Here is a 25,089-nt window from a genome sequence, read left to right as displayed (position 1 = left end):
CGATATGATCGGTTTTTTGTTTTCTGCACTGGGTTTTCAGCGGCGCATAGGTTCCCAACGGCGCATTTTTTACTGCATACGTAACCGGATTGTGTTTTTACTTTTCTGGACAGGATGGGATTTCTGTTTTTCGAATACCCATGATTTTCCCACTGTTATGTACACCTACTGCTAATATGTTTCGTGGTTATTTCTGTCCAATAAAGCGTGACTACACAGTTATCGAATGATGTCATGCAAGTGCATCGACCTGCTTCCTTAGCGCATAAATCGTAGATTTATAGTTCTAGTAGCATAAGTAGTATATCTGCCTCAAACAGACGTCCTAGATGCCAATGGCATGGCATTCCAGCTCCGGCCGGGCCAACTGGCAAGCGGGTGACGTAAATTCAGAAGCTTCGGAGCACTGCGGTCCCCACCGGAATTTCAGTCATGGACAGCCCCGCCAACTCGTTATCGAGCGCGCAATCGAGGGGCTCTGGACGATAGACACTCCAACACACTAGCACACGACGACCCCCGAATTTCGACATTCGAAAACTGCCCCTCCCTCTCATATACCTACACGCACATACTCCAGCTGCTAATTGCATTTCGTGGTGTGCGGGATAGCTGCTAGAATCGGACCTCGGAACTTGGATCGTCGACCGCACGCGACTGGAGTCGGAATCTTGCCGACTTTCTCTGCTGCACGTTGATCACGACGTTGTATCGATTCCATATTCGTTTTCTTAGGCTGCGGGCCTCAGCTACACGATATCGTCCACAATCATGAATCACCAGGTGGACCATCTGGTCAAAAAGACATGGGGTACGTCAGGAAAGCTCAGATCAGATCTCCGGCAATGAAATCTTGGGGCTGGCGATGGTCGACGAGCATATCATATGCAGTATTTCTGCTCGATTCATTGATGTACAAGGGCAAGGCTAATCATTTTCCAGCTAAATTCTGCAATACCGCCGACGACGCCCGCTTAATGATAGCCGTTAGCGGCATCCCAGGCTCTGGCAAAACAGCACTAGCAAATATGATGACACAACGCATCAACGAGATCTACCTCTCTGAAAACCCCCACGGAACACCCGTCGCCACTGCCCTCCCAATGGACGGGTACCACTATACGCGCGCGCAGCTATCAGCCATGCCCGACCCAACACGCGCATTTTCACGCCGCGGCGCAGCATTTACGTTTGATGGAGAGAAGTTCCTGCAGTTGGTGCAGGGGTTGCGGGAACCGTTGACCTCGGAAGCGAAGAAAATCTACGCGCCTAGTTTTGACCATGCCGTTAAGGACCCTGTGGATGATGACATTGTCATCCCGGCGTCTTGTCGGGTGATTTTCTTCGAAGGGAACTATCTTTCGCTCAACAAAGAGCCATGGAATAAGGCTGCGGCGCTTATGGATGAGCTTTGGTTTGTTGATGTTGATTTCCAGGTTGCGAGGAAGAGGTTGGTGAGGAGACATGTTAAGGCGGGGATTGCGAAGGATGAGGTCGAGGCGGAGAAGAGGGCTGATGAGAATGACTTGGTAAATGGAAAGGAGATTTTGGATTTCAGGATGCCTGTTCAAGAGATTGTTTCGAGTATCTATGATCCTACTTGGGAGAAGGCATAGAGGTGACACTCGAGATGATTTAAGCAGATGATGCGCGTTGATGAGCATTATGTTGGCGCAATGTTGATTTTAGATCAGTTAAGAACGCATTCAATTGAGTCAAAAGAAGATCTCAGCGGAAGCCACCATTGGAACAGTGTTGTGATGGACTAGTTGACCTTATATACAGCAAAGTTCATGCCTACTTTGGGTCTCGGGGCGTTGGGAGTAGATCCCTTGATCGCTGACCAAAACCCCTGTGGCCTTCCATTGAGTACCAGCCTTTTCACCTACCACATCCCACAACTGCTGCCACGTCCACATGTTATGGCGATACCGACGAAGGCCCTGATTCGCGTGCTCAACTGGGTCCAAAGGCTCAAAATTGGTGATCTGCCTGCCAACTACCAGAGCATTTGCATCCGGCTTGAAGAGCTCGACAAACTGAACCCCGATCTTCACTTGGTTGTCCATGCCGGAAGGATGAATAAAGCTGCGGCGTGAATGATATCGACCTTTCCCTTGATTTCACCGAGGGAACTGTCCGTGTTCACCAGGTCACCTGCTAAATAACGAGCCTCGAAACTTTTACCGTCTCGAAGAGTTCGTAGCCCAGGTACAGGGACCCCTGTCATAGGTCGACTCCGATGAAGTTGGAGGCGGGCGCGCCGCCGACTGCTAGCTATCATAGAGCATAGCCGAAAGCGCATCCGGCATCAAGGACATTGCCGGCCTTGATGCGTTCGATAATGGCGGGGTACTCGGGTAAGGATGTGATTGCACAGTCGAGGAATAGCCAGTGACCGATGCATCCGTGAGGGAAGATGTTCCAGGATTTCTGGCACTGGAGGAAGTTAGCAAAGTGTCATGATGATGATGATGATGTCGAGCAGTGTGAATAACTTGCAATCTCTCTGAGATGACGCTCGGTCTGATCTGGTGGGTTCTTGTTGTAGGTTTTGAGTGAGGCCAATGTCTGGGCTTTATCAGCTGGAAGCTCTTCTTGATAGTCGAAGTTTTTCTCTTGGTTGGTCGCAGACATACTGACAAGACGGTTTATTCCAAGAAATACCAGAGGTGAGACGAGGTGATTGGTGGTCACAGTCAACAGTGACGAAAATCAAAGCTCTTGCTTGTTTCCCCCTTCATGAGGAGGCGAAGAGTTGTTTTCTCTTATAGATTGGAATGTTAAGAACTGCATGTATGTGCTCCGAAAAGATTCTAGTTTGTAGGAATATTTTATCCAGTCTCCATTTCATTCAAAAATTAGGTGGGATAGACCAATTTTGCCCTCACAGACGGCTGTAACGGGCCCATAAGAGATAACACCGAGGCTGAAAGTCGTTGCCCAGACCGAGCCCATCTTCCAAACCCACTCAAGGTCCCAGTTTCTGCACTGAATTTTGACACCTTAACCGCCGAATGCATCCATGAAAGCAAAGTTAAGAATTATACGCTTGCAGTTGTGATCAAGCATACCCACTCGCTTGTAGAATATTGAGAGATTTCTTATTTCTTATTCTGTGCCTTTTGTCATTCGATGACTGCTCAGAATATTGCCGCCTCCGAATCGTGTTTATTCGCACCTAGGACTATATATCCTCTATCCAGTTTCCGAAAGGTTTGAATCCACCCGCATGTTATGGCTAGACCTCAATTCCGAAAGTCATCTGAGTGGCAAACAAAAGCTTTCTAGCATCCAATACATCTCAACCCATTAATGTAGCGCTGTTTTCTATTTTCGACTTTTCATAAAAATTGAAAGGAGCTAAGAAGATAGCACAATAGGATTGGGAGAAATGGATGGGCGATAGAGATGAACTTCGGAGGAAGTTTTTTCATTTGGTTTTAATTTGGAGATTAATGCTTCCACACCCCCGTCATGGCTTCGCTCAGATAATGCAGCACTCTATAGAACCTTGAGTGAAATGGTGCCAGTTTCGACACTGGATACCTGTTGAATATGGTCTTGATAATCGTCAGGTTGATTGCTAAGTCACCTAGCTCCAGCTAGTCAGCTACCTGATCATCTACCCAGTCACCTACGTGATCAGCTGTCTACATAACTACTCTAGAGAGTGACACGCTATACTAAATGAATGGGATTGGGCAAAAATAATTCTCTCCCATAGAGCAGAAAGCTTATTTCTCGACTCGCATAGCCAGGACACCCAAACTGAAGAACTAGCAAATACCTGAAAGGTCAGGGAGGGGTGTGTTCTGAGGCAGAAAGGGTGTGGCTGTATCAATTCCCTTTAATTTGTCGACAAAATCCATCTTCCCCACGAGTCTATAAGGTAAGTTGGCTGCTCTTCTTCGTGCTCTTGTGGGTTTAAAATAGAACTCTCGTCATTATTATGTCCCTCGGCTTCTAGATAGGTCGATTCTGGGGTCGGACACTGAGACATTGACTTTACCTCTCGTTCTACCCACCATCATCAACAGTTGTCATCATCGGTAAGAGTACAGTAGATTCTTCAAGCAGTCCTTAGGAAGAGACACAATTGACATGATTGACCATTACACATGCTCGGTTCGTTCGATGCAACATCCGATCGTCTGGGGGTTTAGGGTCCCTGGCGCTAAACCCTTTCAGGGGCAGATGAGACCCAGCGTGGGGAAATCACAATACTCATTGTTTCACAATTTACCCTAGCTGTAAATTATCGTTACTATGGCCAGCCATAATAAAAGGCACCTCCCGATCGAGGCTAGTGAGTTACCATACCAATATGAAACTGCCCTTCGGGCACATATGATGCGTCGCAATTGGTGAGGAGGCTGCACCGGGGGCACCCGCTGCCGACCCTGTCTCGGTTTCCCTGAGAGCTTCCACTTTTGAGCAGCACCACTCTCTCCTTCGTCAATCTTCGTCTTCCATCGCGCACGCACTCTTTTTCGCCGCAGATCCTGTCGCAATTTTGCACCACCACGATCTTTACACTCGCTCAATACTCTCAGCTCCAGATTCGCTGTGCGATCTCGTCTTAATCGGTCCAACTTTCGCCAATTCATTTATTTCCCGTCAATCCCGTCAAGATGTTCTTCAAGAAGTCTACCCTCGCCCTGGCCTTCGTCGCCCTCGCCAGCTTCGTCTCCGCCGACCAGACCCCGGCCTGTCTCCTGTCCGTCATCGGGTAAGCAGAACCCAGAGCCCCTCGGAGTCCCTGAATCGAATCGGCGCCCGCGCGAACGCGAACTAACTCCTCCACAGCGACACCGCCAACCCGGCCGACCTCGCCACCCTTTGCGGCGATGACTCCAAGAAGGTCCAGTCCAACATTTCGGACAAGTGCGGTGACAAGGCCGACAAGGCCCTGAAATTCTACGCCAACACCTGCAAGGAGAACGGTCACACAGTTGGTAAGGATCGTCCGAATTCCTCTAAGCACGAGGGCCCTATCGATTGGCACATTCCTAGGCTAATTAAATATTCATTCTTATAGAACTCTCCACTTCCAGCTCGAACACCACCAGCAGCTCCAGCAGCGCTACCGCCACCTCCGGCTCCCAGACTACCAGCACCGGCTCCAGCTCCAGTGGCGACAGCAGCTCTGGTTCCAGCACTTCTTCTGCCCCTCAGACGACCTACACCGATGCTGCTCCCTTGAACTACCAGTTCTCGGTCACCGCGATCGGTGCGGCCGTGTTCGTGGGTGCTGCCGCATTGCTATAAGAACTGGTCAATCACATACGGTCTTGCCATGTAATACTCGGATGTCTTGATTGAATAAATTTGGCTTTGATATTCTGCATTCCCTATCTGTTCTTTTTCATCTGCCGCCTCACCTCAGAGATGTGATCTCGAACATTATGGATGCATTGCTGAACATGTTATACCTCACACCGCTTGTCATGTTAGAAAAGCAACGATCTGATTGCTTTGGTGTTGGATTGATATCCCTTGGTCCTTCCATGACCGTATCCTAGGGTAACCCGTTATCGGCTGTAATCATCCTGCAGGCTCATGTCTGCGAGCAGCAAGGAGGTATGCACAAACCGTAGGTGGTGGATGACTCAAATATAGGGGCATGTTGAGATCACTATGACAACGGAAGATTGTGATCGATCTCTACGCCGTGCGGGCCACCCCTCATAACTAGTTCTACTACATAGGGTGCATTTGAATGGTCTCGGTTGTCTGAGGCCGGAATCCACGTCCCCGCTCGGCGCCAGCTGAGCCGATGCCATGCGTGTTGTGTGTCGAGCCGTAAATCGGGGCGAGGCGCGTGTGCACGTGACAAGTTATATCACTCGATGAGGTAAGCCGACCAGACAACACGAAAATTCGCGAGCAAAAACGCGTCTGCCCCGGCGACATCAAATATCCTCGCCCCTCCCTCTTCTTTCTCCTTGGCTCCTTCCCTTCCACTCCAAACCTCTCCCTCCTCTACTTTTCTCCCAACCTACTCCTAATCTATTCTTGTGTCTTTTCGTTGCTCACTCTTTTTAATCTTCTTCCCTCCCATACATACCCCTTGCTCTTCATTCACAATGTTCGTTTACAAGCGAGGTAAGTTGCACCGCCTCTCCTACTGTGAAGCTTCTGAGGCATCTACCGGGTTGCCCCGCGTCTATGCGTGTCTCAGAAGCTTGGGGGGCATCCAGTGGACATTGCCACTGCTTCCGAACACGTTACTGACGCGACATTGCCACAGACGGACGCAAAGAACGCGTGCAGTTCGACAAGATCACTGCCCGTGTGTCTAGGCTGTGTTACGGCCTCGACCCGGAGCACGTCGATGCAGCAGCTATCACGCAGAAGGTTATCTCTGGTGTCTACCAGGGTGTTGGAACTATTGAGCTGGACAACCTGGTATGTGAACTCGGCAATCAACCAACGAACCCCCGCCCAACCCATAAAGAAAACTCAACGCTGACCCTCATTTACTGTAGGCTGCCGAGACTGCTGCGTACATGACCGTGACACACCCCGACTATGCCATCCTCGCTGCCCGCATCGCCGTATCCAACCTTCACAAACAGACCAAGAAGCAATTCTCTATGGTCATCTCCGATCTCTACCACTATGTCAACCCTAAGAACAATAAGTCTGCTCCCATGATCTCGAAAAGTATCTACGAGACCGTGATGAAGCATGCCGATGAGCTTAACTCTGCCATCGTGTACGACCGTGACTTCAACTACAACTTCTTCGGCTTCAAGACCCTGGAGCGCTCATATCTCCTCCGTATCGACGGCAAGGTGGCTGAGCGTCCTCAGCATCTGCTGATGCGTGTATCAGTCGGTATTCACGGCGATGATATTGAGAAGGCCATCGAGACCTACCACTTGATGTCCCAGAAGTACTTCACCCACGCTTCCCCCACTCTGTTCAACGCTGGTACCCCCCAGCCTCAGCTGGCTTCTTGCTTCCTGGTTGATATGAAGGAGGACAGCATTGAGGGTATCTATGACACTCTCAAGACCTGTGCTATGATCTCCAAGACTGCTGGTGGTATTGGCCTGAACGTCCACCGCATCCGTGCCACCGGTTCCTACATTGGCGGAACCAACGGCTCTTCCAACGGTATTGTCCCCATGCTTCGTGTGTACAACAACACTGCCCGCTACGTCGACCAGGGTGGTAACAAGCGCCCTGGTGCGTTTGCCATCTACCTGGAGCCGTGGCACGCCGATGTTTTCGAGTTCCTGGACCTCCGGAAGAACCACGGTAAGGAGGAAATCCGTGCTCGTGATCTGTTCTATGCTCTGTGGACCCCCGATCTGTTCATGAAGCGTGTCGAGGCCAACGGTGACTGGACTCTCTTCTGCCCGAACGAGGCTCCCGGCCTGGCTGATGTCTACGGCGATGAGTTCGACGCTCTCTACGAGCGCTACGAGAAGGAGGGCCGCGGCCGTACCACCATCAAGGCTCAGAAGCTGTGGTACGCCATTCTCGAGGCTCAGACCGAGACCGGTAACCCCTTCATGCTGTACAAGGATGCTTGTAACAAGAAGAGTAACCAGAAAAACCTGGGTACCATCCGCAGCTCCAACCTGTGCACTGAGATCATCGAGTACAGTGCCCCCGATGAGGTCGCTGTCTGCAACCTGGCCTCTCTGGCTCTGCCCACCTTTGTTGATGCTGCTCGTGGCGAGTACGACTTTGGCAAGCTGCACGAGGTTGTCCAGGTTCTGGTTCGTAACCTGAACAAGATCATTGACATCAACTACTACCCCGTCCCTGAGGCCAAGAAGAGCAACTTCCGTCACCGTCCCATTGCTCTGGGTGTCAACGGTCTTGCCGATGCCTTCTTGGCTCTGCGTCTGCCCTTCGACTCCCCCGAGGCCCGTCAGCTCAACATTCAAATCTTTGAGACCATCTACCACGGTGCTCTGACTGCCTCGTCGGCTCTGGCCAAGGAGCAAGGTCCGTACGAGACCTACCAGGGCTCTCCTGTCTCCCAGGGTATTCTGCAGTATGACATGTGGGATCGTACCCCCACTGATCTTTGGGACTGGGCTGCCCTGAAGGCCAAGATCGCCGAGACTGGCGTTCGCAACAGTCTGCTGGTCGCTCCCATGCCCACTGCCAGTACCAGTCAGATCCTGGGCTTCAACGAGTGCTTCGAGCCCTACACCTCCAACATCTACTCCCGTCGTGTGCTCGCCGGTGAGTTCCAGGTTGTCAACCCCTGGTTGCTGAAGGATTTGGTCGACCTGGGTCTGTGGTCGGACAACATGAAGAACCGTATCATCGCCGACGGTGGTTCGGTCCAGAACGTCCCCAACATTCCGGCCGACATCAAGGCTCTGTACAAGACTGTTTGGGAGATCTCCCAGCGTTCCATCCTCCAGATGGCCGCCGACCGTGGTGCCTACATCGACCAGTCGCAGTCCTTGAACATCCACCTGAAGGAGCCCACCATGGGCAAGATCACCTCCATGCACTTTGCCGGCTGGAAGATGGGACTGAAGACTGGCATGTACTACCTGCGTACCATGGCCGCTTCCGCCCCCATTCAGTTCACCGTCGACCAGGAGCAGCTCAAGGTCGAGGATACCAACATCGCCCGCGCCAACGCTAACTTCAAGAAGCGCACCGTCGGCGCCGCCTCCTCCACCTATTCTGCCGTCCCCCGCGCTAGTGGCACTGAGGCCGCCTCTGCTGCTGTCAATGCCCCTCCCAGCCAGGAGAGCCCTCGCACTCTGGTCGCGGACCCCATGGCCGCTGCCTCGACCCGTGAGAACGGTGTTCCTGCTGCCGAGGCCAACCTCGCTGCTGCTCAGGAAGAGGACTCTGCGGAGAAAACTGAAAGCCGTGAGGGTGATATTTACTCTGACGCAGTTCTGCAGTGCAGCATTGAGAACAAGGAGGCCTGCCTCATGTGCCAGGGTTAAACAGCTTTGGTTGGCTTGCAAAAAGATTTCTACGATTTTTCATGTTCCTCATATCCCATCCCCATTCCCCTATTCGTCTCCGTCATACCTTTTTTCCTATTTCCCCCATGTCCTTTGTGAGTTATGTACCTATATTACCTATATTATGAGCTTGATGTTTCTTTTCCTTTGGTTCTGGCGTGGATCAAATCGTTGCATTTCATATGTTAGTGACTAGTCAATGATTTCATATTGAATGTTCTTCATTGTAGACGTCGTATGTATCAAGTTCAGTATTTGTAGACTCTACAATCTAATGCCCCGATATTCCCAACCATTCTCTACACTTCACCTCGCTCACCAGTCTCTGTCATTTGCTCTACAATCGTGCACACTAGGGTACACTATACAATGCGATCTGCTAAATCCCCTTCCTACAGACCGGCGCAGCCGGACGACGCGGCCCGCTTCCCATTCCGGCGCTGACACAGCAACCACTTCCTCAAGCCAGTCGCGAAGAGACGGATAAAAGGGGGTAAAAAAAGGGGACTACGTAGATGGCGCATCTGCTCGACTCTCATTGCTCTTGAGGAACTCACTGAACCACAGATCCACGCTGGAGCTGGTTTCCAGAACTCCTCCGCTTCTAGCAGGTTTGCCGGGATTGCAACGTTGTCGCGTGGTTGGAATTTTCTTTTCTCTGTTTGCCACGCGGGTTCTTTTTCCACTTGTTCTTCTTGTTCACAAGTGTTCTCTTGCGGTGTTGAGGCGGGGTCGAGATGAGTCGATGCTGAATGGGCGGGGGATGCTGGAATATACATTGGCATTCTGAGATTGCTTTTTCAAGAAATATTCTTTCATTGAATATGTGATGCTTCTTTGTGATCCTCGCTGTTTCATGTGGCAATTGGCATTGTGCTATGTCAATGAGTGTAACTTGAACAAGGCTCGAGATGGCTCATTTAAGTGCCCGATCTCTTTGTACTCTCCACCCTCGAACATGTTTGAGATCCGCGACACTGACAATTAACGTTCGGAGATTATCAACCACGCATCATCCCAGTCAAGTACATTCCAACCGTTCGGACCCGATTCTCGGCGCGATCTGACATTCCTCAAATCTCCCCACCCGACGTACAGGACCAAGAACCCCAACCTACCTCAATGTAAGTGTTGGGACCATCACACCTGCTGTAAGTATGTACTTCTCAAAGTACAGAGTACTGCTCGGCTATTCAGTTTACCCCTCTCACCACGTAGGGCCATCTTTGTGCCTCGATCCAACCATGGTCGCACACCCTCATTCTGGGGAGATCGTCGGGTAAGTGGAGCGAAAGTGACTGGCGGAGAAAAGACCCAATCTCTCCACCGCACGAAAAAATGGACGCCAACCAGATTCTCGGCTGGTTGTACCAGGGCGAGCCGGGGCTGAGATTGGGTCGCCAGGGCCCGAGAGGTCCATCCGTGGTCGGGTCTAGAATTTGCTGGAGATCGGATGTGTTTCATGTTGCAGCTGCGATCTCCCCTCTCCTAAGGGCTGGCTTGTGAAAGTCGAAATGGCAAGGACGACAGGTCGGAGATCACAGCAGGTCAGCCTGTTGCTAGTGCTTTTGTTTTGTGTTTGGAGATGCAATGCGAGGCCGACGCATACAGAGTGCAGAATAGGTTACAGCACCCAACGCTCGTATCTGTAGGACGGAATCTGGCCCGACTCGACTCTGGGGTTTCATCTGGACGATCGCCACAGAAGCCACCGACCCACTGAGCGAAAAATTGTTCGGCTCGGTGAAGTACGAACGGGCCAGAACGTTGAACTCCACAACGTCATTGAGGTAAATCGAGGTCGAACCTGTTCTCCGAAAGTCGCCGTGTTGGCAGCCGCACAGAGGGTCACAGCCGTCAGCAATTGACGAACGACAGGCCAGCTGCGCTGGGAGACGCATGGATCAGATTTTGTCTCATTCGATGGGCCCGATTGGGCGCAGGGACCCGCTCAGGGCGGACTGCAGCAGGCGTGTGTAGGGGATGTGTTGTTCGCAAGGTGGCCCAGCAATATTGGACCGTTGGAATACCAATATGTGCCTGACTCTGAATAAGGATGGCGAAGACCACCTTCTGGTCGGCTCAGTTTGGTTGCCCTAGAAGACGGGTATTGGGACGATCGGCCAGTACAACAGCCAGATCGGTTCCTTCATCCGTTCTTGCTAGGCCATGCTGGGCTTAGGGCGACTGAGCGTCTGGTGCCCGTGTTGCGTTGCCCCTGCGCCATCTGCGCCGGCACAACTCAATTGTTCCAATCAGCGCGGCCACTGGCATTGACCCGGTGTGTCCGGCTCAGGTACGGATGGGAGGAGTCTGGGTAGCGAGTACATCGAAGTTGTAGAAGCGGGTACCTGGAGTCAGTCAATGCTGAAGGTGGAGAATACCTGAAAGGGAAGGCGTGCAAGTGAATTGTGGCTGTCGCAACCGTGGGACGGTGGTGGACCCGGAGGCCTGCCCATGCCCAGTCTTTTACCTGGCAGTATTTATTTCTTAGTACTGCCCGGTGCCTCCCTTTTCCTCCTCAACCAACTCCATCGTCAACGGTCCTTCCTTTTTCGTTCACTCTCGCTCTTTTGAGTGTCGATCCTTTGCTGCTGCGCAGTGACCAGTCCTTCACCCAACCTTCATTATCTGAAATCGCCTTCAAAATGGCCCCCATCTCCAAGACTCTCGCCCTCGCTGGCGCTCTCTTTGCCATATCCGGTGTTGCTGCACCCGTCGAGAAGCGCGCGGTGGTCTGGGAAACCGTCACCGACATTGTCTGGACCACCGTCGATGTCACCACCACCATCTACCCCAACCAGGCTGCTCCTACCTCGACCGAGACTCACACTATTGTCCCGGTGAGCACCACCGCCGCTGCCGCCGTTGTGCCCACCACCACCGCCGCTCCCCAGGAAGAGGAGGCCCAGCCGGCCCCGACTTCTTCGTCCTCTTCGTCCTCGACTCCGGCTCCCGCTCCCCAGCCCACTGAGCGCGCCACCGAGGTCGAGGCTGCTCCCGCTCCCGCCGTTGAGACCACCACTGCTCCCGCCCAGACCCAGAACACCCAGAGCTCTAGCTCCTCCGGCTCTTCCAGCTCTTCCGGTTCCAGCTCTGGCTATACCGGCGCCTGCAGCTTTAGCTCCAAGTGCACTGGCGAGATGACCTACTACGACACCGCTACCTCCGCCTCGGCCCCCAGCTCCTGTGGCATGACCAACGATGGCGAGACCGAGTTCGTCATCGCCATGCCCGTCGGCCTCATGTCCAATTCGGACTGCGGCAAGGAGGTCACCATCAACTACAAGGGTACTTCCGCGCAAGCCAAGATCGTCGACAAGTGCATGGGCTGCCAGGGCGGGTCCATCGATCTGTCTCGCGCCCTGTTCTCGCACTTTGCCTCCTTCTCCGAGGGTCGTCTGTACGATGCTGAGTGGTGGATCAACTAAGCGCACGTCGACCGCGCGCTTTCCATGCTGATTTTGTTTACTGGGAAAAATCTCTGGTAGATTTGATCGCTGGTCCGATGATTCATGACTTACCTTTCTCTTCATCTCGGTCCGGAGCTACGCACCTCGCCTAGCCTTCGGTCCTCTTTTTATCTTCTTGCATTCTTTACACTCACCAGTTTACCACCAACAATTCTTGCGCCCTGCGGGCTGCAATGCATTTGCCCATTCTTCCATGTCCATAGAGTTCGATTCTGTTCGGAGTCGTGTGAAAATACTACCGTGATAACCCCAGCCAACCAGCCCATACGTGCCTTGCGCATTAGGTGAATTCCGAGGCAGTGACTTGTGATTTCTTTATTGGTACCGATTTATCGAGTCGCTGCCTCGAATTGCGCAGCACTGATGATTTCTACGAGACCATGCATCGAAACGAAAAAAAAAAAAAAAAGAAAATTTACCGGCGCTTGCTCGATGGAATCGATTATCCTGTCATTTAGCTTTGTATGATCTCAATCGAGTTATTCTTGGCTATTACTATCGCTTCTAGTGTCATTAGCTTCATAACTGTAAATTTGGGTTTGATGTTCAGGCACCGCCTGTCCTGACTCGCTACCTGGGCGGCCATTCCCATCTGGCTGTCTCAAATTCCGATGCCATGCCGAGGGTAAGTAGTAGTAGAATAGCTGGGAACCCCAACCCTGCCCTGTCTCATTCTATAGCACCTGTTCAGCCCGCCACTAATCCACTGTCTCGTAAGAGGACATCGAGCAGAAGTAGCTTACTCCTATAATCTGAGGTAGCGTATACAGGGAAGAGGTATCCGATGTGTGCAAACACCCAGATCAAGCATATGAATCGATAATTACGAGACCATGGCAAAACAGTCTAGGATTCACTTGTTTACACACTGTGAGGCGACGGAAGAAATTCATGATATTCAGTCGAGGACGCCCCAAAAAGGAGTTTTTGCTGAGACATACCACCGCTCCACCCAATCACCGTGCGCAGGCGCCAATGTCTTGGGGTATTGATTGATCGGCGTTGCTCAGCCACTTCTTTAGAGCTGGTAACATTTCCTTGTTACTGCCTAGCATACGAGTGTGCCCCTGAAATAGCTGTATGTGGCTAAGTATACTTTGTAGAATGACTAGCGTGGTTCGTATCTGAGGAAGGAAGCGAGGCAGGGCAGGCACCGCCCATCCTTCCTCCACAATCTAAATCTAGCACGTGTGTAGGTAGTGACATTACGCAAAAACAACATTATTCCTCAACGTCCCAATTTCCGAAATCGACACATCCATCTGCGTCCCGGGAACGAGGTATCGCGGGGGATTTAAACCCGCGCCGACGCCTAAGTGAATCAGTCAGCCTCAGTGATGCAGATACGAAGCGTATGCAGCGCCTCTCATACCAGTCCCAGCAAAAAAAAGAAGAAAGAAATACTCACCCCCCGGCGTCCCAGTCATAACAACACACCCCTTCTGCAACGTCGTCCCAGACGAAAGATAACTAACCAAATATGCACAGTCAAACAACAGATCCGCCACACTCTCCTCCTGTCTCACCTCCCCATCCACAACGGTCTTCAGATGCAGCTTGCTGGGATCGCCAATCTCGGACGCAGATACCAGACACGGGCCTAGAGGCGCGTAGGTGTCGAAGCCCTTCGAGAATCCCCATTGCGGGACGCGCCCGGCGAGTGTCGGGTCGCGTTGGAGTTTGCGGGAGGAGATGTCGTTGCCGATTGTGTAGGCTGCGATGTAGGAGGGGGCGGTTTCGGGGGGGGATATTTTTGGCGGGACGACCGATTATTAGGCACTGGAGTATATCGTGTCAGACTGTGGATGTGAGTGGGAGGACTGGGGGATGGAGAGGGGTACCAGTTCGCCTTCGTAGTCTGCTTGCTCATCTTGTGCGATCTTCGGGATCTCGACTGGTTTCCCATGGTCGTGGATTGTTGTGTTGGGCTTGAAGAAGATGGATGGGTAAGGTGGTGGGGTGCGGCCTGCTTCTTTGACTGTATAACACGATATCAGCATGTGACCTATGGTGTTGCACACGAAGTATTCGAGATCATGATGTGATTCAACACTGCTATCTCAACACTCCAACCAACTCCAAAGGGGAAAAAACTCACTATGCCTCGCATAATTCAACCCCACACACCTCAAAACTGGAACATCTCCCTGCGCCAGCGGTCCCAAAATCGTCCTGACAGTGACGATTTCATCCGTCACGCGCGTTTGGCCGGTCGTATCGTAGATATCCTCGCCCTCGATAACACGTGCTTGGAGGCTATCCTCTTCGGTGATGAAGCCGAGGTCTGTTGTTGGTGTTGGGAGGATTGGTTCGCCGCGGAGAGTACGGCCGTCTGTGGCGACGAAGCGGATTAGGCGTTTCCAGGGGAGGGTCATCTTGAACCTTATGGAGTTGCGTCTTTTACCTATTGTTGTTGAATATAAATATTGAGAAAATTTGGGAGATTTTATGTCTATGGGGTTTTTTTATTTGGGGGTTGAGGGCTTAAGATGGGGTTTGTTCGGTTCTTCGGGGGTAGATCGGTTTGTTCCGATGGCACTCGGCTGTGGTGGGACGTTATGGAGTCGGGGACTGAACAACCACAATGCTACTCTATGTAATGCTCTGACGAGGGAGGGGGTTTGTATTGTGAGAAATGAACCTAGCGAATGGTCGGACGGTGCTGGTCATTATCAAGCTAGAAGATCATCGTGAAGTTGGTGTCCATTAGTTACATGTGCCAAAATGATATCAAATAGTCTCAAGATGACAAGAACGATAAAATCATTCCAGTCTCTACACTACCTTCTTGTATCAACCACATCCACAATCTACACAATCTAAAGTGCACACTTCACTCTATATTCCCTCCATGCCCTCTCAACAGCACCTTCCGCATCATACCCATACGTCCAAATCTGCGTGACAGGATCACTCCACTGATTCGGACTATGAGAAAAGCCCACCCCATCAACCTCAGGCTTCATAGCCGCATCCCGCGCCCGCTGCAGCGGCCCATCAGCGAAATGCCACAATTTCCCATTGAGAAGACTAGCTTCTTGCATCTTGCTTGTGCGGTCAATGCGGGCTTTTTCGAAGATGGACAGTGCGGTGGGCAGGTCGTGTGTACTGGTTAGTTTTGAGAGGGAGGTTGAGAGGGCAATGGCGTCTTCTACTGCCATTGCAGCGCCTAGACATTGGTGGGATTATTTCATAGTTCAAGAAAGGGGATGAAATGGAGTGGTGGATGGTTTTACCTTGAGACATGTAGGGCAGCATCGCGTGCGCTGCATCGCCGAGCATCACTATTCGCCCGGCTGTCCAGCGGGGGAGAGGCGTTCCGCTTACGAGGGGCCATTTAATTGTGTTCGTGATCATGGAGATTATTTTTTGGAGTCTGGCAGTAATTTGTCAGACAAACTTCTAGTAAATAGTTATGGTGGATGGAGTGGTTGCCCACCTCGAATCCCAGCCTTGAAATTCCCGTCTCATGTCGCGGAGTGCAGTCGTCTGGTCCCAGCTCGCGGGATCGGTATTGTCTGGATGCGAGAGGACCATGTTGAAGGATTTGCCGGAGTTGATGGTGTAGGTCATTACGTGTCTTTGGTCGCCGATCCTGTCATTGGAGATGGTTAGCTGGTTTCTACTGTAGTGTGGTGGAGGGAGTGTATGGTACCAGATATTCAGCGCCGGCCTCTCAAGCAACCAGGATATTTCCGGATCAGCCTGTATCTTCGAAACATCAACCGTCGCCCTGTACGCAGCGAATCCAGTTCTTTCGATTGGACGTCCAGATTGATCGACCAGTTCTCTTGCAATGGATTTCACACCTGGATATACATTACACACCACGACTTGGCATATGAGAGGCAGGGGAGACAAACCGTCAGAAGCAACAACCAAATCCGCACAAACAAACCTCCCATCCACAAGGCATATACCTGCCCTTCCGGTTTCGCCGAAAGGGTTCGAATCATTAGTGTACCTAACAACCCGGGAAGCAAGCTTAACCACAACACCCAACTCCACAGCACGAGCATGCAACGCCGAGTGGAAATTCGCGCGGTGAATCACGTAGTACGGAGCGCCAAAGGTATCCCGGAAGTCGGGGATTAGCCGAGTCAACCCGATTACCGCTCCTGATTCCCACCGTCGGAAGGAGATTTGCGAGGGTTCTGTGACGTGGGGTGTGAGGTACTGGTCTAACCCTAGTTTGCTGAGCAGGCGGGTTGAGTTCGAGGGAATTTGGATTCCTGCGCCGACCTATTTTTAAAAGAGTTGTTAGTAATGATCTATATTTGATAAGGAATACCTACCTCGCCCAGCTCGGGAGCTTGTTCGTAGACTGTCACTGTGTGTCCGGTACTTGCGAGGGCGATTGCTGTTGAGAGGCCCCCTAATCCTGCGCCGACGACGATGATGTTTAGGTGGACCTTGGCTTTGTTGGTAAGGGGTTTTGGGGCAGACTGGTTGAGGAAGGCGAGGCAGTTGCTTGGGTATGTGGGGGTCTATCATTTCGTTAGAATTGATATTCCGGTTTGTAGACTCCGAGGGTGGCACCTTGAGGGAACTGCCTCCCAGCAGCTCATCCACATTATCGTGAGCCATTATGATTTTCCGAATAACAGAATAGTTCAGTTTTGTTTGCAGGCTCTCGCGCGAGTGGTTATAACCGCATATTTCCCCACGAACTCGCTGAGATCGGGGAGCGGATCCGGTGTATACCCGGCTTGTTCTGTGACCCAGCACCAGAACAGGATGCTGAGTATAATAAATGACTGCCGGTAGGATATCCTGAGAGAATAATTCATCTTAGAGACTCAGAGTGTACTGTCATCTCAACATGTCCCTCACCGAACCAATCACTGCCGACACCGAAGAGAAACTGCTGGCAGATCTCGAAGCCAGCAAAACCCTCCCTCTATGGAAACAGATGACCCGACTGAACCCTCCCTCCCCAAACCCAACCACCATCCCCAATGTCTGGAAATACAAGTCCATCCGTCCGAATCTCGAGCGCGCGGGCAATCTGGTCCCGGAATCGCAGGCTGAGCGCCGTGTCTTGATGCTCGTTAACCCCGCCCGAGGCACGTCTACCGTACCAGAACCTCCAAAATGTCTACAATAGTCTGGAAATTACTAATACTTGGGATTTGTAGACGCCCCATACACAACAGACACCCTCTACGCCGGCCTACAACTCGTCATGCCGAATGAAACAGCCCGCGCCCACCGGCACACGGCCTTCGCGATGCGCTTCATCATCGAGGGAAAAGGCGGCTTTACGGCCGTACATGGGAAGCGCATTACCATGCAACGAGGTGATGTGATCCTCACCCCGACCTGGAATTATCATGACCATGGTAAAGACGGGTCCGGGCCCATGGTTTGGTTGGATGGGCTCGATCTGCCGAGTTTTACACACTTCCCTGTGCATTTTGCGCAGCATTTTGATCTGCCGCGGTATCCGGCCGCGGATGTGGAGAGTGCGGATTCGCCGTTGGTTTTCGCCTGGAATGATATGAAGGCACGGTTGGATGCGATGCCCGGGGAGTGGGCTTGTTGTCGGTATTTGAGAGATGGGCGCGAAGGTATGTCAACGGCATATCGCAATTATCATCCCCTGCAGTGTGGTTGATGTCTCCCCCTGATCGTCTCCTTCGTACCACGACGATATCCTCCAGAGTACTGTTTGATATGATATTCAGGGGAAGGATCAAACTTTGATGTCCGACCCACCGCTAATCTACCTCTCGTCCAGTGAGCCGCGTGCTCGGGGGATGCGCTGAGCGGCTCTCAGCCGGTGCGTCTGCACCGTCCCGTCGTGAGACGACCTCCGCCGTTTACCATGTTGTGGCTGGGCGTGGGCGCTCGGTCATCAACGGGCAGGTGTATAAGTGGGAGGAGGGCGATACGTTTTGCGTGCCGGCGTGGTACAGGTATCAGCATCTGGCCGATGGGGCGGTGTACCTGTATCGTTTTGATGATCGGCCGATGATTGAGGCGTTGGGGTTTTATCGTGAGGAGGATATGGATGTTGAGGGGCTGGTTTCTGAATAGGTGGTGGTTGTGCTGTTCTGATCTTCTGCCCAGTGCGCTAAGTGTTCTATTCAGGGATGATGGAAGTCGGTCTCTCGCGCATGGTCCCCGGACTCCACCTGCGGGCCAGACATGTGTTCGCCGCGGGGAAATATTGTATAGTGGTACGGAAATAAATTAAATGCTACCACTCTACCTTAGGTTGTGCCACTGAATACGACCGGCAATTTGGATAGTTGAGTATTACCCGAGAGATACATGGGATTTGCCGTCTGCATTGTCTGACTGTCTGCCGGTGCCTGCAAGTGCATACGCGCTGGGGCGAACACAGCGAGCTAGTTTAGAGGCATTGCTGGAATAGTGGAATCGTGCGTCACCGATCTGCTTTCTGCTTGCTAGCGGGAATGTAAAGACCCATGTTGATTAAAATAAAATATTCGTCGAAAAGTGTGTGCCTACATAGTACTACAGTAGTATTGTGTGTGTAGGGCATTCACCGCCAACCCTCGACTTCTCCCAGCGAGACATGCCCTCCTTTCCTCCTCTTTCCACCTCAGTACAGGAGACTGCCCCACCATCAGCCACCTCGTAACCTCTGCTCAGCCTGCTCGATCTGACCCTGCCGACTTGACCCTGAACTGGAAAAAAAAAAGAACGCAAAAAGGGACATGTAACCTGCAGGGCATTGCACACTCTGACCCAAAAAAGACCGCATCACAGCCCCCGATTGGCAGGTATCCGCCAGCTGAAGGGCTCGCAGGTCAAGCCACGCTCCACTCGACGGGCCACCTCGCCACTGACGATGCTCAATTCATCCATCGCTGGCCACAAACGCGGTCTAGGGGCATGCAAGGCCCGCGCGATCGTCTACGAGCGCCCCTAAGCAGACCCTCAACCAGGGCCCGGCTGGCCCGTTTGGCTCGCGCGACGACCTGAAACTAGCGACCGCTCGCCCATCGTTGCCAGTCGGGGTAACCCCCCATGAAGTTCTTCCCGGTGGAGGCGTTAGCCTGTTTCACCTGCTGCAACGCAAGGCTTCGCTGGGTCGGGTTCCTGCCCCCGCCGGAACCCTGTGCCTGTGCTTGGCCAAGTTATGGAGACACAGTGGAAGGTAGAATTGCCCGAGCCCCACTCCACCAAGAGAGAGTACATATACCATAACCCGCGCATTTTTGTGTGATTTTCCCAAGCAAGTCTTCTCTCTTTTATCGTGCTGGGCACTCTCTGCAGTCATGTTCTTCCTTCCGGTCCTTTTCGCTGCTGGCAGCCTCCCCCTCATTTCTGGGGCTCCAGTCGCATCCAATCTCTTGTCTGCAGAGACCGAATCCACCCACTCACTCCATGGACGCAGCAGTCTTCTCTACGCAGGACTTTTCGGCGGTGATGGCTTGTTGTCGCAGGGCTGGCCCTCGATCGAGAACTGGATCACCTCGTTTGATGATATGTGGGATAACAACCTCGACGTCCTCCGCTCGAGCTGCAAGCAGTTCGGCTTCGAGAATAACTCCGACGACGAAATTGCCGGTATCAAGAAGGCTATCAAACAGGTCTCGAGCGAGTCGGGCATTGATGCTCGCTACATCATGTCGATCATGATGCAGGAGAGCAATGGCTGTGTCCGTGTCAAGACGACCAACTACGGTGTCAACAACCCCGGTCTGATGCAGAGCCACAATGGAAAGGGTACCTGCAACGATGGTAACCCGATCTCGCCTTGCACCGACGATGTCATCCTTACTATGATTCGTGATGGAACCACGGGTACCGCTGGTCTCCAGGACTGCAAGCTCCAGGTCGGCGGCGATACCGATGATGCGACTGCTTACTACAAGGCCGCTCGCTGCTACAACTCCGGCTCCATCGCGTCTTCCGGTAATCTCGGCCAAGGCATCGCGACTCACTGCTACGCCTCGGACATCGCCAACCGTCTCCTGGGCTGGGCCACTGGTCCCTCCCACTGCCAGGAAAACGATATTGGCAGCCTGAGCACAAGCAACTGGAACGGTGAGTCCGACTCCGGCTCTGGCTCCGGCAGCTCTGGCAGCTCCGGAACCACCTCCACCAGCTCCATCCCCGCCGCCACCGAGACCTTCGCTCCCTCAACCATCGTCCCGGTCGCGACCCAAACCGCCCAGCCTCAGCCTGAGCCCACAACCACCGAGACATCCGCCCCGGCCGCGCCTACCACCACGCCCGCTCCTACGGCGGCTGCCACCCCGGTGCCCACCGCCGCGCCGTCGTCAGCGCCCGCTCCTTCCAGCGCCGCGTCGGACTCGGGATTCTACGGCAAATACCCGTACGCCTCGGCCTCTTGCCAGCAATACTACACCGTCCAGTCGAACGACTACTGTCGCAAGATCGAAGTCCAGTATGGAATCGACGCGTCCACGTTCCAGAGCCTTAACCCGGGCCTGGATAACACCTGCTCCAATCTCTGGAAGGGTTACGAATATTGTGTCAAGGCTTAGACACGATTTGCTTGAATAAGCCGTCCCTCGTTCACATTGCATAGCATTTCACTTCGTTTCGTTGGTTCGTTGAACCCCCTCTTATAAATGACCGACTTCTGGCTGGTCTTTCCACTTTATTTTCCCCTGGCCGTGCCGGGCGGGAATGGGTGAACACTTCTCAGCACAAATTTTGTCCGTCCTAGTATAGTTGGCTGCATTCATTTGTGCCGGATGCTGGGTAGGCTGGATCTTGCCTTGTTTTCTGGTTGCCGACATGATTGACGAAAGCTTTTTTTTTATCTTTGATACCATACATTCTTGCTCTGCATTCTTGCTCTGCAGACAGCTGTTGAGAATACCGACCCTCGTTTTCGTGCATTTTTATCTTACTTCTGTAAGGTCTTGCGTAAATGGAATAGACTGCTCTGGCTATCCCGTTCTAAGTTGTATCAAATGTACCGGGTCCATCTACCTTGGGGCACCGTTACAGCAACCCCATATCTGACGCACAACCCTGCAGAACACAGTACAACACTGCACCACCTGCCCAGGGTCTAAACTATGCCATTGTCCTTAGGTACTTTCTTTATTTCTGTATGCTGGTGTACGCTACTGCACCCCCAAACTCTATCCGGCGCTTGTCTTAGAAGCACATAAAGTATATCCCCGAGTCTCGCACAGCATGCGCGGGGTTAATCCAGTGTGCATTATGCGCGTGCCTGCCAATGAGGTATGACCTCGCGCCGCCGAAGCTGCCGCGGCGCCTACTCATATGCAAAGATGTAGATGGGACCATATGCGGGATGTGCAGGTCGGCGCAAAGAGCTGGATTCTCATTCGTGGGCCTACTATGTCACATACCTTGAAAATACTGTAGGGTATGATTTAGGGTATCATGTCATACGTAGAGTAGTGTGATATCAGCAAGGCCTGGTGGGGATGGTTATTGTGATCTGGACTGGCTACGTTAAATTGAGGTGGTTGTGCTGTCCTTTTGGTGGGGTGGAGATGAGGTGAGATGAGGCTATTGATACCAGTGTTGCGTACAATCATGTTTCAAGTTTGAGACTTCGAGTCGGTGGATTGAACTGCATATCAAAAGAATACATGGGGGAAGGGAGGGGAGGGTTTATTTCATCCGCTCCTAATTGCCCAGGGCGTTGAGGTAGCCTAGATCTTAATCCGTTCGATTCAAATCTAGTCTTTGGCTAAACGCTTTGCGTGATACAAATTAAGCCCATAGAATAAAGACTATTCCATCTAACCACAAAATGCCTAAGTAAGGTAGCGCCCAAATAAGGTATTCACTGCATCTGTCAAATCCCATCCTCACCACAGCCCGGCGCCATTGTTGTTCTGTGGGGACCCCACACATTACATCCGACACACCCCCGACACCCGACCCATCCCCGCCCTCAAATCCGCATCATCCCCGACAGCCCTACATTGCAAAAGCAAAAGATCACAATGACAGACCCCGAAACACCTGCGCCCTCTAAACGCCGCCGGATCGCGGTCGCCTGCGACGCCTGTCGAACGCGCAAATCCCGGTGCGACGGGACTCGGCCGCGGTGCTCGCTGTGCCGGGATCTAGGGTTCGAGTGTGTCTACTCGGCGCCCACGACTGCCACCAATATTATTGTGCAGAAGGATTATTTGGCTGCTATTGAGGAAAGGGTGAAGAGGCTTGAGGGGGTAGTTGATGTGGTGAAGGGGAATGTTGAGGGATTGTGGGGGAGGGTTGATGGGACGAATGCTTTGAATAGGGAAGAGGATGGGGATGGGAAGGGGATGTGTGAAGAGCACTGCGAGGGTTTGCAGGTGCAGGGAAACGTGCCTGATTTAATTGGGACGGAGGACTCGGTTGATGCTATGGGCGCGGTTACGTTTGCTGATGAGCGGGATTCGGGGTTTTTTGGTAACCATATACTCTTATCTCATATATTATGATGATTTGCTGATATTAATACAGGACCTTCGTCGAATATCGCATTCTTGAGACACCTCTCCCGAGCAGTCGTTCAAAACGGTTACCTCCTCTCACCCGGCGCAGCAGAGGGAGGATTCGTGAGTGCTTCACGGCCTCCATCACCGCGGCGATTGGGGGATAAAACGTCTCACAATATATTTGCATTACCGCCTCAAAGCGAGACGCTGGCGTTGATAGAGCGGTATTTCTCGAATACGGGCCTGTTATTTCCGTATATATACCCGCCCGTCTTCCTGGAGACGTATCACCAGATGGCCAAGGAGAATTTTGCTAAGGTGAGGAGGACGTGGCTTGGCCTCTTGAATATGGTGCTCGCTATGTCGACTATGACTGCTGTTCCTGGTGGTGCGAAGGCTGATGAGAGAATTGAGGAGTCGGAGGTTTATTTTCAGCGCGGGCTTGGGCTTTGTGGTAGGGAGATCTTGAGGGGGACGACGTTGGAGGTTGGTATGGAGTTCTTTAGAGTCACGCACGGGTGAAAGATGGAAGGTACTGACTTTGAAACGTCTTATAGTTCAGTTTCTGCTTTTAATGGGACAGTATCTGCAGGGTACGCAGAAGTCTGTGCAAGCGTGGACGGTGCATGGGTTGGCTGTTAAAGCAGCCCTGCAGCTCGGTCTTCATTCGACGAATGCCTCGAGGGCATTCTCTGCTCTTGAACAAGAAATGAGGAAGCGTACTTGGTATGGGTGTGTGGTGTTGGACAGGTGAGAGGATTGCATCCCAGAAGAAAGTATGCTGCTAACGCATGCCAATAGAACACTGAGCATGACATTCGGAAGACCAGCCGCTATACCAGATAACTACGTCAAGCTGGAACTACCCGCAAAGCGCGACTTCGAAAAGTCATCCGCCTTCGTGGACGACGAGACATCACACCTCAGCGTGGCATTTTTCAACTCGACAATGTAAGCCATCCTTACAATCCACCCGAACAAAGCTGATCTCAAAGAACCCTTTACAAACAACTCTGGAATACCATCGACCTCCTCTACGGCCAAAACATAGGCTGCGACTTACCCCTCCCAATAACAGAAACAGTCTCCCACATTTTCAGCATGGAACAAAACCTCTTTTCCTGGGAAAGATCACTAGACCGAAACCTCCAGCTCATCTCCACGCCCAAATTGGTCCAAATGCCGCGCGAGATAGAATCAACGAGCTTCGCGTACTTCTCCTGGAAATTCCGCGTTATATTAACACTGCGATATCTCAATCTCCGGGTGTTAATTCATAGACCCGTGCTGGTGAAGTTCATTGCAGCGAGCAGATCCCCCGACCTAGAGTCACCTGACCTGAAGCTACTGCAGCAGATGGGTATGAATAGTATGCAGATTTGTACCGAATCTGCGATGGAGATTATTGGAATTGTGCATCGGGTCGTTTCGGAGCCTGGCTGGAAACAGAGTCTTTTGGGGGCTTGGTGGTTTTCGCTTTACTATAGTATGTACCTATGTATCTCCACAGTGATTGTCCAGCTAACCATTCGACGTCGAAACAGCATTCAATGCCGCACTGGTAATAATAGCCGCCATCTGGACCTACCGCGACGAAACCATAAAGAAATCCCCCCGATCAACCAGGCAAAGAAAGCACAAACATACCCCGGTCTCGCAGCCGAGGCCCTGGCCAGACTGGATGATGGGAATAGGTTGATTGATCGATGCAGGTACTACCTGGAACAATTTAATACTATCCTGGTTGACCCCGGTAAGTCGGGTTTGCACTTGGCTCAGAAAAACACTGACGATTCTAGAAAATGATGTTAATGGCTCGGTCCCTGCTTTCTCATCTCTCGCGGGTACGCGCGGTACGTTGCATTCTGGGGATTTTGGTCTTTCGCCGTTTGGGATGGACTTGGGGGAGTTTATGATGGATGATGCCCTTTTGGCTATGATTGATCGGCAGGGAGTTTTGGGAGATGATGGGGAGGGGTTCCATGACTGATACTTCTCTCACATAGTATTCAGCAAGGAGAGAAATGTATAGAAGCCTGGAAACACGAGAATTGGGGTCGAAAGCTATATCTTTAGAATATTCTATAACTGCATCCTCTTGAGGCATCGCTTTACGAAGAATATTACCGAGTGGGGAATTAGGTATGTGATAGAGTAGATAAAGTTCAAAATAAGAAGACGTGGCAGATCTAGCAATAGATATAGAAGATAACACCATTTTCATGTTGAGTTCAGATGAAC

General features: G+C 52.0%; 10 protein-coding genes across 10 annotated transcripts; 7 read left to right on the top strand and 3 right to left on the bottom strand.

Moving 5' to 3' along the window:
• Positions 1-771: 771 nt before the first annotated feature.
• N7532_007586 (kinase-related protein) lies at positions 772-1,616 on the top strand (the record flags this gene model as incomplete). Its single annotated transcript, XM_056620079.1, has 2 exons — positions 772-811; positions 943-1,616. 2 exons carry the CDS (start codon positions 772-774, stop codon positions 1,614-1,616), a joined length of 714 nt encoding a protein of 237 aa, XP_056473445.1.
• A 664-nt stretch (positions 1,617-2,280) lies between these two features.
• N7532_007585 (methyltransferase domain-containing protein) lies at positions 2,281-2,637 on the bottom strand (the record flags this gene model as incomplete). Its single annotated transcript, XM_056620078.1, has 2 exons — positions 2,281-2,439; positions 2,503-2,637. 2 exons carry the CDS (start codon positions 2,635-2,637, stop codon positions 2,281-2,283), a joined length of 294 nt encoding a protein of 97 aa, XP_056473444.1.
• A 1,997-nt stretch (positions 2,638-4,634) lies between these two features.
• N7532_007584 (putative GPI anchored cell wall protein) lies at positions 4,635-5,271 on the top strand (the record flags this gene model as incomplete). The annotated part of the gene is made up of 3 exons (XM_056620077.1): positions 4,635-4,732; positions 4,810-4,958; positions 5,042-5,271. 3 exons carry the CDS (start codon positions 4,635-4,637, stop codon positions 5,269-5,271), a joined length of 477 nt encoding a protein of 158 aa, XP_056473443.1.
• An 818-nt stretch (positions 5,272-6,089) lies between these two features.
• N7532_007583 (ribonucleotide-diphosphate reductase subunit RNR1) lies at positions 6,090-8,939 on the top strand (the record flags this gene model as incomplete). The annotated part of the gene is made up of 3 exons (XM_056620076.1): positions 6,090-6,108; positions 6,254-6,411; positions 6,492-8,939. 3 exons carry the CDS (start codon positions 6,090-6,092, stop codon positions 8,937-8,939), a joined length of 2,625 nt encoding a protein of 874 aa, XP_056473442.1.
• Positions 8,940-11,608: 2,669 nt separating this feature from the next.
• N7532_007582 (RlpA-like double-psi beta-barrel domain-containing protein) lies at positions 11,609-12,391 on the top strand (the record flags this gene model as incomplete). Its single annotated transcript, XM_056620075.1, has 1 exon — positions 11,609-12,391. One exon carries the CDS (start codon positions 11,609-11,611, stop codon positions 12,389-12,391), a length of 783 nt encoding a protein of 260 aa, XP_056473441.1.
• A 1,247-nt stretch (positions 12,392-13,638) lies between these two features.
• On the bottom strand, positions 13,639-14,808 carry N7532_007581 (fumarylacetoacetate hydrolase family protein; the record flags this gene model as incomplete). Its single annotated transcript, XM_056620074.1, has 4 exons — positions 13,639-13,745; positions 13,842-14,147; positions 14,214-14,411; positions 14,532-14,808. The coding sequence occupies 4 exons, from the start codon at positions 14,806-14,808 to the stop codon at positions 13,639-13,641; spliced, it is 888 nt and encodes a 295-aa protein (XP_056473440.1).
• A 444-nt stretch (positions 14,809-15,252) lies between these two features.
• N7532_007580 (uncharacterized protein) lies at positions 15,253-17,020 on the bottom strand (the record flags this gene model as incomplete). Its single annotated transcript, XM_056620073.1, has 6 exons — positions 15,253-15,602; positions 15,670-15,809; positions 15,873-16,242; positions 16,297-16,675; positions 16,729-16,920; positions 16,973-17,020. The coding sequence occupies 6 exons, from the start codon at positions 17,018-17,020 to the stop codon at positions 15,253-15,255; spliced, it is 1,479 nt and encodes a 492-aa protein (XP_056473439.1).
• A 235-nt stretch (positions 17,021-17,255) lies between these two features.
• N7532_007579 (cupin domain-containing protein) lies at positions 17,256-18,472 on the top strand (the record flags this gene model as incomplete). The annotated part of the gene is made up of 3 exons (XM_056620072.1): positions 17,256-17,529; positions 17,572-18,003; positions 18,174-18,472. The coding sequence occupies 3 exons, from the start codon at positions 17,256-17,258 to the stop codon at positions 18,470-18,472; spliced, it is 1,005 nt and encodes a 334-aa protein (XP_056473438.1).
• A 1,211-nt stretch (positions 18,473-19,683) lies between these two features.
• Positions 19,684-20,919, top strand: N7532_007578 (LysM peptidoglycan-binding domain-containing protein; the record flags this gene model as incomplete). The annotated part of the gene is made up of 1 exon (XM_056620071.1): positions 19,684-20,919. The coding sequence occupies one exon, from the start codon at positions 19,684-19,686 to the stop codon at positions 20,917-20,919; it is 1,236 nt and encodes a 411-aa protein (XP_056473437.1).
• Positions 20,920-22,368: 1,449 nt separating this feature from the next.
• Positions 22,369-24,838, top strand: N7532_007577 (putative C6 transcription factor; the record flags this gene model as incomplete). Its single annotated transcript, XM_056620070.1, has 6 exons — positions 22,369-22,819; positions 22,874-23,338; positions 23,406-23,598; positions 23,650-23,799; positions 23,844-24,601; positions 24,648-24,838. The coding sequence occupies 6 exons, from the start codon at positions 22,369-22,371 to the stop codon at positions 24,836-24,838; spliced, it is 2,208 nt and encodes a 735-aa protein (XP_056473436.1).
• Between the last annotated feature and the right edge of the window lie 251 nt (positions 24,839-25,089).

Source organism: Penicillium argentinense, assembly GCF_028826775.1.
Source record: "Penicillium argentinense strain IBT 30761 chromosome Unknown utg000006l_segment0_segment0, whole genome shotgun sequence".
Taxonomy (NCBI): domain Eukaryota; kingdom Fungi; phylum Ascomycota; class Eurotiomycetes; order Eurotiales; family Aspergillaceae; genus Penicillium; species Penicillium argentinense.
Note: the sequence above shows the minus strand (reverse complement) of the source record. Positions and strands in the feature narration are given on the sequence as shown.